At 37.7% G+C, this 14,637-nt stretch overlaps 1 protein-coding gene across 1 annotated transcript in view; it reads right to left on the bottom strand.

Annotated features, from left to right (window-relative positions):
• Positions 1-414: 414 nt before the first annotated feature.
• The window catches only part of LOC125239048, a 33,768-nt gene continuing 19,545 nt past the window's right edge, over positions 415-14,637 (bottom strand). The window contains exons 2-4 of the mRNA XM_048146506.1: positions 7,660-7,833; positions 2,438-2,604; positions 415-631 (exon numbers count right to left, since the gene is read on the bottom strand). Coding sequence (XP_048002463.1) covers positions 482-631; positions 2,438-2,604; positions 7,660-7,833 — 491 coding nt within the window. The 3' untranslated portion in view covers positions 415-481. The remainder of the gene's footprint in view (positions 632-2,437; positions 2,605-7,659; positions 7,834-14,637) is intronic.

Raw genomic sequence — 14,637 nt, 5'->3', positions numbered from 1 at the left:
TTAAGGGAAAAGTTAAATTTGTTTTTATTAATTCCTATTTTGTTACCAAGATTTTGTTGATGAATTGAGATTTTATTAAGTTTTATTTCGTCATTAAGGTTCTCTAGTATCTATATTTTCTTAATTATAACAATTATCCTGTATATATCTTACGAAAGTCGAATTATATTACTAAATGTTGGTAACAAAATAGGATCAATTAAAATTTGCTGACGTGGCATTGTACAAAGTTGACGGGAATTGCTGAACTGCAGGGTTAGCACATGATTGCTGCGAGTACGTTCGAATGATTTGGTTTAAATTAGCTGTGCTTCAAAAAGCCCGAAAGTCTTTCGAATGAAACTTACACAGAAGACATACAGACTTAGGGAACATAATATTAAACAATCGTATTTACAATTAACTTTACTAGTCCTTATTTTTTACAAAGCATTGATTGAAAGTCCCAAAATGTTTAATTCAAGCCATCACGGCACGTTAGTCACGTCTCATCATCATCATCCAGTTGTTCCATGACCTGGAACCTGGAGGAGCGCGCCGGCTGCAGGTCAGGTATCTCCTCGACGCCTGGAATACGGTAACCCATCAGGGCAGCGCCGTAGTTACCCAGTCCCGTGTCCCAGAACACGATCTAGGAGAAACGAAGAGAAAGTATAGAACTCCTAATTTGTTTATGCTACGTCGGTGGCAAACAAGCATACGGTTCGCCTGGTTAAAAGCGATCACCGTAGCCTATCAGGGGTGTCAAATGCGCGTTGCCAACCCATTAAAAACTTGTACACTCCCCTTTGCTGTGTTAAGTACACAGCAAAAAGGAGTGTACATGTCATAAGGAGGGTTCAGGTTGCCGACGACTCAAAGGACAACAACAAGACGGAACAAATTAGATTCAGATTCAATAATTTATTCAATGGTAAACACAATTATATACATAAGTATTATATAAATTCTAATAAGTATGAGATTTAAAAAAAAATAACTCGGGTTTACCACGAAATGGTCCCGCCTCAGCATAAATGCTGACCCAGGGGTCAGCGCTGATCTTCCGGCGAAGTCCTAGGTCTTTCCGCCGCCGGCACACCGTACCCTCGTTCAGCTCTGGCAGTCTTACTCACCGGTAGGAATACAACACTATGAGAAGGGTCTAGTTCTATTCAATGTCCAGAGTGTTTCAATGTAACACTCTGGAGTTGTAGTGGTCAGGCAAAGGTGGATGCTGGATGCTCACCATCAGGAGAGCTTTCTTAAAACTGACGTAGACGTGACTCTTATTTTATAAGAGTATTGTTATAAAGAGGCCACCGATTGACAGACTATATGGACCAAAATTCACTAAGCCATATCCACCGCCTTCTATTTCGTGTAAAGATATTTTATTTATAAGTGAAAATAGAGGACTAAAATGCGAAAATACTATTTTATTTATTTTTACCGAAAGCCTATCCATCTAACGTCTACTTACTTTAAACTCCGTTACATTTCACGAGCAACCGAAATTTTAAATCGCTTGGACATAAACCATTTAAAGTAATTACTATTCATCAGAATTGTAACTTAATGGATTTCAAATATTGATGGCACAGCATTAACGACACCGTCTTCTATTTTATAGACAAACTAAATTTTATATACCTATTCGTCGATATGAATTATAATATTCATATCTATAGATTTTTTCATCACACTCGCTCGTAAACAGTGTTATTACATGCCTGCATACTGATACGTCATTACGTATCAGTAAGCTCATTATTACGTATACGTCATTACGTATCAGTATGCTCATTAGCTATTTTACCGCCCTAGGGTGGTAATGTGAATACCTGGGTGAGGCCTTCCGCGACCTGTCAAATTTACAAGATAGCGGACGAATGTTCGAAATGTCAACGTAGGTATTTCAATCATTTAGTTTAAAATTTGGTTATTACTTCGCGAGTATGATAACTGCGACTGCGACTGCTGAGGCGACTGTGGGATATGGGTTAAATTGTGGCGTAGGCGAGAAGCTGGCAACCTGTCACTGCAATATGTCACAGTTTCGTTTTCTTTCAACCCCTTATTTGCCAAGAGTGGCACTGAAACCTGAGTAGTTTCATGTGCTCTGCCTACCCCTTCATGGGACACAGGCGTGATTGTATGTATTGTATGCATGTATGTATGAGTATGATAAAAAACATTTTGTGTATATCACGGGCGGCTCAAGGATTACAAACTCGAGTTATTATAGCCCTCCGCCTTCGGCGTCGGGCTTCAATATTCAAATAGGTATGGCTCATTATACTCGTGTTATATATCGCGATTGGCAACCTGTTTCGAGTCATTATGAAGCCATCATCAGGTGCTCGCAGCGGCTAAACTCCGTGCACGGAGTGCATGTTTCGGAATCAAAGTGTCTATTAAACTATACCATAAGATCATAAGACACCTTCAGACTTACCTCATCATCAATAAGATACCTAACATAATATATCTCATTGAATTTCTGGAAGCCCAGTTTCTCAGCCTCCTTCTGCATGTGTCCGGTACTCAAAATCCCGGTAACAGCTGGTATGAAGCCGCTGGCTGCTAAAGGGAACGCGGCTTTCAGCAGCTCGGCTCCTATTCCTGGAATGGGTTGGGAGATTCAGGGTATAGGAAGGGGAAGGGATAGGAAGGAAATAAATGTTGGTGGGGATTTACGTCAGCTCAGCATTATCAGTTTTGTATTCTTTACGTCCAGATCATAGACGTATTTGTCTATAAAAAAACCGGCTAAGTGAAACTCGTGTACGTGGACTATCTCGTATTTATAAAAACGAGAAAAAACATGTCTGTCGTATGGGAGCCTCACTTTTTTTTATTCTATTTTTATTTTATTAGTATTCGTTGTTATGGCAGCAACAGAAATATGTAATGTGTAAAAATGTTTAACAGTCACGGTTCGTGAGAGATATATATATTTATCACAGACGGACAAACAGACAGACGGACGGATGAACAGCGGAATCTCAGTAATAGGATGCCGTTTTACCCTTTGGGTCGCCCCTAAAAAACTTACTTGAACGTGTGAGGGTTGCTCAGGCAAGACTTAGGAGTTGTGTTAGGGCAAGACTTAAGTAACTAATAATTATATCTCCATGCCATGGTCCTATAGGTTTTTTTTGGCGTTGAAAAGGTTAAAACTATGGGTTCAAGTCCAATTCATTTATGCTACAATCCAAATCAAATGTATCTAACTGGAATGGAACAAACAATTTGCAATGGTTGCAATATTACGTTCAATTCTATCAGCCTTCAGCTCAACAAAGACATACACGTGCGGATTTGTCCGCCGGGCAAGCTTCGGATCTGATCCGCGATTAGCCATACACGTACGGATTGGTCTGCCGGACAAGGCTCGGATCTGATCCGCGGCTTGCCCAGCGGACAAATCCGAGGCGGACATATCCTTGCTAATAACTAAGTTGCGATCCGGCGGGCACATCCGTGCTAAACACACACGCGCGGGCAGCCGACGGATCTGCCCGGCCCGTGCCCCATCCGTTGGTTTTGAGCACGGGCAGCGGGACGGGTACGCGACGGGCAAATCCGTGTCTATTTCTCGCCACACACGGACGGACGTGCCCGCCGGGCACATCTGCCGGGCAGATCCGTACGTGTTGTATGTCTAGCTAATGTCACTACGCGCAGCATGCGCAGATTATAAACCAGATATCTTTACACGTATCTTCATACAAACCTGCCGAATCAACGAAACCCGCGACAAATAAAACAAAGGCATAATATTATGCTAGTTTTATGGCAGAAAGGGAATCGATGTATGCAAAGAGAGGCAATAGAAATGAATGGTCAAACATAAAGAAGCGTCCGACAATGCTTACGAGTATAGCCTGAATATTATGAGCGCCGAATATAGAGAGGATTGGACTATAAGCTGTGAATTACTCTGTGGTAGTGCATGTTGAGATTTTGAGAAAGTGACTTAGGGTTAACCTAAACCAAAGACATGTAAATAAATAAATCATCATCCTCCTTGCGTTATCCCGGCATTTGCCACGGCTCATGGGAGCCTGGGGTCCGCTTTGACAACTAATCCCAAGATTTGGCATAGGCACTAGTTTTTACGAAAGCGACTGCCATCTGACCTTCCAACCCGAAGGGTAAACTAGACCTTATTGGAATTAGTCCGGTTTCCTCACGATGTTTTCCTTCACCGAAAAGCGATTGGTAAATATCAAATGACATTTCGCACATAAATTCTGAAAAACTCATTGGTGCGAGCCGGGGTTCGAACCCGCGACCTCCGGAACGAAAGTCACACGTACTTGCCGCTAGACCACCAGCGCTTCAAATGTAAATAAATAAATAAAAATAAATATTGTCCCTTACATAGATCAACCCAGCCCCAAACCACCCCAAACTAAGCAAAGCTTGTACTATAGGTGCTAGGCGACGATATACAGTCATACTTATACACAGATATATAAATCCGTATATACAGTATATACAGATAAAGTCTAAGAAAGAAACGTACCTCGAAACCACCAAGATAAATGTTCGGTCATCTAGATGGCGCTACACCTTTAGTTGATTCTCGACTAGATGGTGCAAATATAAATTTTTGTCAATTTTAACACATATCAAGTTAAAAATATGGGCCAATTTATATGTCGAGAGATGGCAGTCAATGACTACACGTTTTACTTTGACAGTAATTATCTATAGAATTAGGTAATCCTTCTTGTACATGTGTGATGAGTGTGATGACTAACAACTAACCTAACCACAAAATTAAAATTTTGAAAAAACCCCCGACCGCGACGTGGTAGACCAATTTTCATGAAACATGGCTAAGAACACTCCCGACTAACTCAGCTTTCAGACAAAAAAACTAAACCTAAATTGGTTCATCTGTTCGCGAGCTACGATGCCACAGACAGACACACACACAGACAGACAAACAAACAGACAGACAGACACGTCAAACTTATAACACCCCGTCGTTTTTGCGTCGGGGTTAAAAAGAATGATACCGATACACTAAGTACGAGTAGGTATCAGCACGTTTATACGCACCGTGCCAGTTCATAATACAGGAATTGAACATTGATAAACATAATTATATTCTAAACGAAACATATTGCCACGTTCGAAGTAAAGTCACCAAACTTTAAATACGGCTATCATAGGTCTAATATATTTAATTTATAAAATATCTTCAAAAAACTCATGTACCTACCCCATCAGATGCAAATACTCCGGTTGACCTTACATCTACTTAGAACTGTAATTAATTAATAATGTGTCGTCATATGCGCATATCGATTTAATTTTCTAATATAGATAATAGTTTCATCAGAAATCAGGTTGAACATAGATCCAATTTCGTCCATGTTAATTTCAGTGGATTAATTGGTCAATCATTAATGATAATTATAATGATCGGCCATATTGATTTATTGGTAATTAAAACGCAATCTAACTTATCTAGATATATTACCTACCAATATTACTCTAGAAAAGTTTTTCTTAATATGTCAGTCGTAGCTGAAAATTGGAAAAAAATAATTCGGATTTCTCAGTAATCACGATCAGGATTCCTTGATAGACTTGAAAGGAAAAACTTTTTAGGTTTCCATAGAGACGATTTCAAGTATTTTTTGCGTTTACTTTGAGACAAGCTTAGGAGCCAAATTATTTTTAGGTGATAATAAGCAAACGAGCATGCGAGATGCGAGCAGCCACATGTTAAATGATCACCATCACCTACACGCAAGGGAATTACCATGAGATAACTCATTCTGGTTCTGCTTTTATAATAATATTAACGGAACACCAAATTAAATACATAGAGTACGTTATTTAAATTCAATGGTTGAAAAGTATCTCTAGGTTAAGACGATACGATACAGGTCAATTCTCCATACAAACGCTCTCGACTATTTCCTCCCTGGTTTTTGAAGATAAAGCAATGATTTTTTTCAACACAGATTATTGTTATTTTTATAGAGCCAATCAAAAATTTCTAAAAACGGCCTTTTTCAATATGTGTATTTCACAAAAAAGGGTGTGATACTCAAGATCGGTAACAATTAGCCAAAAAGTCTAAACGGTCCGACACAGATTATTTCATTGTTATTCAGATTCTTTAATTTCGTTCCGTTTAAATAAGTTTTGAAGGAGGAAACAGTCGAGAGCGGAACCTCGGTTTAAAGATTTTTTCGCAATATCTTTTAATTGAGTTGTTCTTAATGGACATTTTTTTTCGATAAATCTAGTTAATAACGCTAGTATGTTTAACTGAGATTCCCAAATTGAAAGGGGGACTTTCCATTTTAGCATTTACGCTCCCGTAGCGTCTTAAACTTAAAATCAAATAAATAATATGAATTCATATCCTATTTCATTTTAGATATTACGTTAGAGTTTAGTATTAATATTCAATATGCCCAATTTAATAGCATTTAATAGATGATAATATTTGTGCAATTGTGTAAATAATTTTTTTTCAACAGAGGCGTAAATTTCGAACAAGCAATGCGTAAAAAAAAAAAATCAAATCAAAATTGTAAAAATACCTTAAATTATTACACTCTAAATCTTATCGAGGTCTATCGGGCGAACAGAAGTTAGGTCACCCCTGAAATAAAGAGGCAGTGTTTCAACAAAAGAAAACGATTTTTGAAGTTGATTTGGACAAATCTGATTTATTTTAAAGATTTATTATATAAATGAAAATGTTGGCCCTTAAATTCGTAGAAATTTTTATCATTTGTCTTTTGTCAGAAACAGCGAGGATGAGCTGTAAAATAACTACTAGTCTCCTGAGTAATATTACGATTCCTGTCTTCATAGATTTATTCCTTCGTTTTGGTGAAGAGATTTAATTTTGAAATAAGACTAAACTGTCATTATATAACCATATTTCAGCAATTCCCGTCAACTTTGTACAATGCCACGTCAGCAAATTTTAATTTATCCTATTTTGTTACCAACATTTAGTAATATAATTCGACTTTCGTAAGATATATACAGGATAATTGTTATAATTAAGAAAATATAGATACTAGAGAACCTTAATGACGAAATAAAACTTAATAAAATCTCAATTAATCAACAAAATCTTGGTAACAAAATAGGAATCAATATAAAAACAAATTTAACTTTTCCCTTAATTTTTGTACAAAGTTGTCGGGAATTGCTGATTTTTAAATTAGATACACTGGTACACATATTAGAATGACATTAAGTACCATGTATTACGAGTAGGCACCCATACCATGATGACTTTGAAAGTCGACTTACATAATATTTTAAACCTAAAGTTTTACTCTGCGTGAGAACCCGGCCTAACCAAGGTGACAAGGTTGAAGCGGCAGCCAAAACATAGTCTGACTCTGTCGCACGTCTATAGAAGAGCGATAAGGGGGGCTAGCTACTATACGCTTACTGAAGCGCAGAGTAGCGTAAAAAATGTAAAAGACAAAACACCGCAATCGCGTCTCGCGAGCGTAGCGTCGTCGGGCCAACTGTATGGAAATGATGAGGCCGCGAGCCGCGTCGACGACAGGGGGCCCTAAAACCTCATGGAAGAGATTAAGTAGTCAAGATCTGGTCAAGGTGCATCGTCTTCAGGAATAAGATTGCGTCGATAAATTTGATAACAAATATGAAAACTACCTCTATGCCGGTACCTGCTCTTCAAAGCCATTATGTACACCTTCAGATATTTCCTCACGCCGAGCTTCTCGAATAAATTCACAGGCTTCTCAACCTCGTTGTAAAACTTCATAACAGTGCTGTAAAGCGGGTTGTACGTTAGCTTTACGCGGCTGAATGTCCGGGAATATGAATCTGCAATAAAAATGCTTACTTTAAACTGTGGACAACGGTATATGAAAGTGTGGTTTCTGTTTCCTTGTATCTAAATTGTATTCATGTAAGGTGCAAAATTTTTGAATAGAATTGTCCCGGTAATTTCGACTGTAAACCATGGAAAATAATTTAGATTAGTTGAAATTGTCCCCCAGTCGAAATGGGTGCCCCGGTGTACCTTGGACTAGAATTTAGGTAGGTACAGTGGGCCAAAAAAGTGGTCTACCAGTTTTGACAAAAGTTTCAGTGAGCTCTAACGATTGCTAAGGTTGACTTGACACATAGCATGACGTAAATGTCATATATAGACACTATAGACAGAGCAATTGTCACTGACGTAATATTATTGCAAGGGGAAATCGACCTTGTTGTCTCATGACGTTCAAACGAACCTCAACCGTAGGGTGGTAAACCAGATTTTCGGTCGACTGTACCAGAGCTTGAATGAAGCTAGCGAGTTAAATTCGTGCACGCAACTGTGAGTACATGAAATCAAAGATTATAAATCTTCAGCCAAAAATGACACTTCAACAAAAAAACATTTTTGACACCCCTCGGGATCAAATGCATATCTAGTCTTGATCGAACACTTAAAAATTTAATGCCGTTGAGGGACTGAAGAAGCCAGGATGTGTGCTAACCTCCCGAACGCCGGGTATGCGTTAAGGCGGATTATGTGTACCTATAGAATATGAACTGAGCTCACAGAATTCACAAAGGTCCCTTTAATCGGCGTTCTCAAAAATTTTGCTACTGAATTAATAACAATCAATTTGTTAATACAGTTTAAAATCGGTGACAGATTTAGAACAAGGATTGTAAGGGGTTAAGCTCTCGTTTCCTAGGAGAGCGCTGCCGTTATATAGCAGACGTCTCCACATTCCATAAATACATATTTTATAGAGAGGGGAAAAAAAGGTACTACCTATACCTACTTCTTATTGTGTTGCAATACACAGATCATATAATAATATCCACCCCAGAAGTACAGATGGGTGTTAATTAAGATATTTAAGATCCTCTTCAAGAAATAATAAAAATAATGTCAGGTGCTTAGATTTCAATACAAATAAATTAAAATATAAAACTGAAGTACACTATCTCCGAGAATCTGTACAACCCCATTTTTCGTCATTGGTCATCCGTTTACCATAAAAAGTAAAAATAAAAATAATAAACAAATAAAAAGTAAAAATAAGACTGATCTGTCGACTGAAGCAACTCTTCGTGTAACAACGAACGACTTTCGAGTAATTCTTAGTGTATTGTTTTTTATGTTTTATATGGACGTAGTTTAAATAAAGTGATTTTAATTTTATTATTTATTTATTTTATTTTAGAGCAAGTCATGATATTGATGATGATGAAAAATACTAATGTTATAAGACCTCAAAACCTTAGGCGCACCAGAGCAGAACAGTAAACGTCAAATGACACGAAATAAAGTTTAAAACAATCCCCCAAAATCCCAAAGGCAAATATTTCGCTCGTTCAGACAATCGATCTGCAAATCTCACTATTCGGAATCTATTTGCGTACAGGGGAGTTACCATGAAGTACTAAAGCTGTTCAGTAGTTGAGAGAGACGGACGGAGCTATATAACTGGTATAGTTGTGTCCCTTTCTCTCGACCTAAACTGAACGGTTTTAGTACTTCATGGTAGCCCTCCTTCAGTACGGATCCAAGTAGAACTCGATTTGGGCTGTATCGATGGTAGTAACATTAGGGGAGGATCCCGTGAATGCTTCGAGCCTAAATTTTTAGTGCACACCGTAAAAAGAATTCCGATTCAGCTTTAGGTTTTGGTTATGGTCCAATATCGGAGCGATGTTTAAAAAACAACTAGACATGGGTACATAGATAACTTTTTTTTCGGTTTTTAGGGTTCCGTACCTCAAAAGGAAAAAACGGAACCCTTATAGGATCACTTTGTTGTCCGTCTGTCCGTCCGTCCGTCCGTCTGTCAAGACCCTTTTTCTCAGGAACGCGTGGAGGTATGAAGCTGAAATTTATATCAATTACTCAGGTCTACTGTCCCTTGAAGCTGTGAAAAAATCAAACTTCTAAGCCAACGCAATCAAAAGATACAGCCGTTTATGCCGCAAATTTTCGACACTTGCAAGGGAATCAAAACCTACAGGGTGCTTCCCGTGAACTCAGAATCTTGAAATTTGGTACGAAGCAACGTCTTATAGCATAGATAAAGGAAAAATTACGAAAACCATAAATTTTTAGTTACATCACATAATATATTTTTTTTTAATAATTTTAACCTTACTACCCATTTCCTCATAAACGCGTAGAGGTATTAAATTGAAATTCATACCAAATACTCAGGTCTATAATACCTTTAAGCTGTAACAAAATCAAACTTCTATGTCAACGCAATCAAAAGAAACAGCAATTTAAGCTGCATATTTTGAAACTCGCAAGTACTCGCAAGGGAATCAAAACCTAAAGGGTACTTCCAGTCGACCTAGAATCTTGAAATTTGGCATGAAGCAACGTTTTATAGCACACATAAAGGAAAAATTCCGAAAACCTTAAATTTTTAGTTACATTACAAAATATATATTTTTAGGGTTTTTAATAAATATAAACTTATTACTTTTTTACTCATGAACGCGTAGAGCTATCAAGTTGAAATTCATACGTTTGTACGGAACCCTCGGTGCGCGAGTCCGACTCGCACTTGGCCGGTTTTTTTTGTAACTTTGGAATAAGTAATCTTTTATTTTTTCTCTGTGAGTGAATCAAATAATTTTACCCTTTCGTACATCAATGACCTCCAACAATATGGAGGTTGACTGTTAAATTAATTATTCCACACCATGCAAAAATCATTCACTAGAAAATTATTAGAACAAATAACAGTCCATTATAAATTCCCAGTCCCAACCACTTCACTTAAGTAATGTATTCGTATACTTGACAGCACGTACTAGCTGCTCATAAAATTAAGATACAATAACAATCGTAAATAAAATATCCAGAAGTTGATATTTGGTACAAGCAAGATTAAGAGGTAGACAACTGGTGTACCCTCAAAAGACTCCTTATGTCAGTTTAGTGTAAATGGCATTACACATACACAACCAAATAAGAAGGTTAAAAACAGGTGGCTCAGTGACAGCTTGCCTTGCAGTGACGCTCTGCTTGGATTTTGAATTTGGTTGGTTAACACTTTCGAAACCGGGCTCTACGCGGCGCTACGACATTTTCGCTACATACGGGGAAACCCATGTAATCGGCTACGCTTCTACGAGCGGTGTGCCCGACAGTCGGGTTCTTGGTAGCGAAAGTGTTAACCGACAAAATGATGGAACTTGACTTTCTTTTAGATACCTAAACATCAGAATATACATATGTGTACTTAGGATGTTAGTCCGAAAACACCCAATCTCTAGTTTCATAACTCGCCAAGATTTCAATACTTAAGACAGCCGGTTCCGTACGTAAATTGGATTCCAAGTAGTGCGCTTCGGGTTACGCCGGTAGGGCGCCGTGATGCTCCGTCAATAAGGAGTCGAGAGGTGAAGGAATCCACTTAGGGACCTTGTAATTCTTCTTTAGCGTTATTCGAGATAATTTAGACTAAAAGATTCAGAGAACACGTCTTCGACTTTAGAAGTTTGCGGAGTGTGGCCGCTTCATTAGAGCTAGGAAGAAATTGCGGTTAACCTTGGCATGTGCCGTATAAGAACAGTCAAGATACGTAGATTATAATAAGTAAGTACTTAAATGTATTGACGCTTACGTAACTACATACAAATGTGCCTGAATTCAACCTTCAAAACAGGCGTTCCTTACTGACTGAAGGATTGACTATGAAATAATACAACCAGTCACAAATAGAGCCAAAATAATACAAAAAATCCCCAACCCTTAGGTATATACAATCCAATTAAACATTTCTATAGCGCGATGTAGAAATTGCGACCCTTGGTACACTGTACAGCGTCATCTATCGTGATATTTGGTTAACATCTTGTATGAATGTTATTCTACGGAATCACAGTTGCGAACAGTACCTGTATTGCCAGCCCTTAAGAGGGCTTTCGTGTGAAAAACATTGAAATCGCAACCGAGCGCTTGATCATACCGTGTGTGGTATCAAATTAAAGGGCTTTGCGAGTAGTTTACAAATATATATCACATTATAGGACTTTTTCTGCTTGGTCTAACAAAATATGAGAAAATGTCCAAAAGTGGTAGTAATTGTACCAGTGAAGGCTCCTTTTCAAAAAATTGGCAAAAATAAATAATAGCAATTTATAATCACTAAGGCATAAAAGCAATTTAAGTAAACGTTGCAGATTCATTAAATACAAAAAAATATTTCGATGTGATGTAGATTTTCAAAGAAATTGTCACTTAATTTTAGGTAATTTCTGAAAAAAATTGATTTCGTCTTAGCCTCGTTTACTCTTTTTTAAAACCTTATAATAAAAATGTAATCAGAAGTTTGTAGTACAGGGTATACGAATTATAAATTTACCTGTTTTAGTAATCAAAATTGTCCAAATTTCACAAATAAGATCGACTAATTCAGCTCTATACGTGAGTTTTTCTAAACGTGCTTTAGAGAAAAAATCATAATTAATTTAGTGACTTGGTTTTCAAAAATCCAGTCTTATAAAAATCAAGATAATAAGATGCTCTAACTGAAATTTGAATTAAATAAATCTATTGGATAACGGAAATTGTAGTATTTCACCGACTAAAACTATCAATTTTACATTATTTTGACGTTTTTCTTGAAAGCAGCCTTAACGGCCCAGCCACAACATTGGTCTAAGCGCGACAGCGGTGAGCGGCAGGCATACGTGCGAATGAAAAGTCCCATCGCTGTATCTCGCTCTAATGTATGGCCGCCGCTCACCGCTGCCGCGCTTAGACCAATGTCGTGGCTGAGCCGTAACAGGATAAGTAACTTGGAAGTATGTATGGAGCATTCCACAATTTTCGAATTCAACGCGAGCAAAGCCGCAGATAACAACTAGTAATTTGTATAAAGTAAATTTTCACCGCAAATTTTTAGTTTTTACAATAAAGAAGACATGTACAAAAAATATTAAGAATAGATCCAAATATATCAAATTGTGTAAAATTATCCCGGGAGGAATTTTTTTTGCCGTTTCGGTTTAAGCTTTTTTGTTACTCGACTATAATGTTATATTCATTAAACGTTAATATGACAAAGGAACGGTTTTCCGAGAAAACTTTAAATAGCAATTTTCACTTAATATTAACAAAAATTCCACTAAAGTTTATCATTTTAAAGGTAATCCTTTATTATTAAAAGTTACTGAGAAATTCATTATTTGAATAACTCATGTAATAAATAGGCGTAGGTTAGGTATTTATAGTTGTAGCTTTAGGTCATGCTATAAATTCACAACAGTCAAATATAGTTAATTTCGACACGGTGTAACATTAGGAAAGCGAATATTTTTAACAGCGTATTCCTCATCATATTAGAAGAGTAAAATGTAGAAGTTGCCCGCCGATGATACCCCCTCCCAACTGAGGGGGGACTGAAATCTTCTCGAGGCTGAGGCGTAGGGTTAGAGCCGGCGTAGCTTTATTTGACGTTCATATGCGCATTGTAATATGCCTACTTGAAAAATAAATATTTCATTTTCATTTTCATTTTTCATATAAACTTTTTTGGATTTCGTCTACTTTCAGAATTATACTTAAAAACTTATTATTTCTCAGAACAAAGCGCTGTTTTCATGGCGATGATGTCGTTATTCGTTGACAAATATCAAAAAGTAACTAGTGACTCATTGCAAAAAAGTACTTTTTTTAAAGAAAATTAAATTTTTATTTTAAGTGCCAGTTTACGAATAAAATTTGTTAAATTTGTAGGAAGTAGGGCATAGCGAATGATATTCCGCTTTGTGTGGTAGGGCACAGCACAGCAGCGGATATCATCTCGTTCGAATCTATTTAGAGCAGAGCTCAACTGGGGAAATACTTCTCCGCCTTACAGAAAACCGCAGCCAAATAGCACTTAGGGTCGAGTTCTATTGTTCATGGTGTTGTGTTCCTGCAGGTGAGTAAGGCTGCCAGAGCTCAACGAGGGTGCGGTGTGCTGACAACGGAAGGACCTAACGAACTAACTTGTTTCGTCTATTGTCCTTTGGGTCGTCGGCAACCCGAACTCTCGTTGGAACTTGTACACTCCTTTTTACTGTGTACTTTATAACACAGCATGGATACGACGACAGCATACGATGCCTTTAGGCGTTCTTGGCGGTCAAGGGTGAACTAGTTCTATTTACTATTGAGTCACGATTTCTAGGTAAGTATAATCTGTATAATTGATATTATCAAATCTCAATAGTGTTTGTTCAAAAAAACTCGAGTGGGAGTATAATAAAAAGGCATACACATTTTATCTCCAATACCTACCGCAGATTGTGAGACTTTACTACAACCTAATAATGACGATAATATTGCCCTTCGTAAAATAGACCAATTCGCTGAATAATTTACATAATTATATTTAAAATAATTTCCCAACAATTCGTGCAAAATGAAATTTCTTTCAATTGGAAACTGAATTAAGTCGGGCACATCTGCGGAGCGAGGCAATTCGTCTTGAAATATAAATTACACTAAAGACGCGTGAAAAAGGGATATTAGCCTTATAAGGCAGCGTTCCCACTTAAGCGTCGCGTGTCTCGGGGCGCACAGCGGCGGCGTGGCGCGCGCCGCACCGCCAAAATGTACTCAGGAGACGTTTTTTGAATTACATTCAGGCGGCGTGGCGC

Source organism: Leguminivora glycinivorella, chromosome 2 (genome assembly GCF_023078275.1).
Source record: "Leguminivora glycinivorella isolate SPB_JAAS2020 chromosome 2, LegGlyc_1.1, whole genome shotgun sequence".
NCBI classification, from domain to species: domain Eukaryota; kingdom Metazoa; phylum Arthropoda; class Insecta; order Lepidoptera; family Tortricidae; genus Leguminivora; species Leguminivora glycinivorella.
Note: the sequence above shows the minus strand (reverse complement) of the source record. Positions and strands in the feature narration are given on the sequence as shown.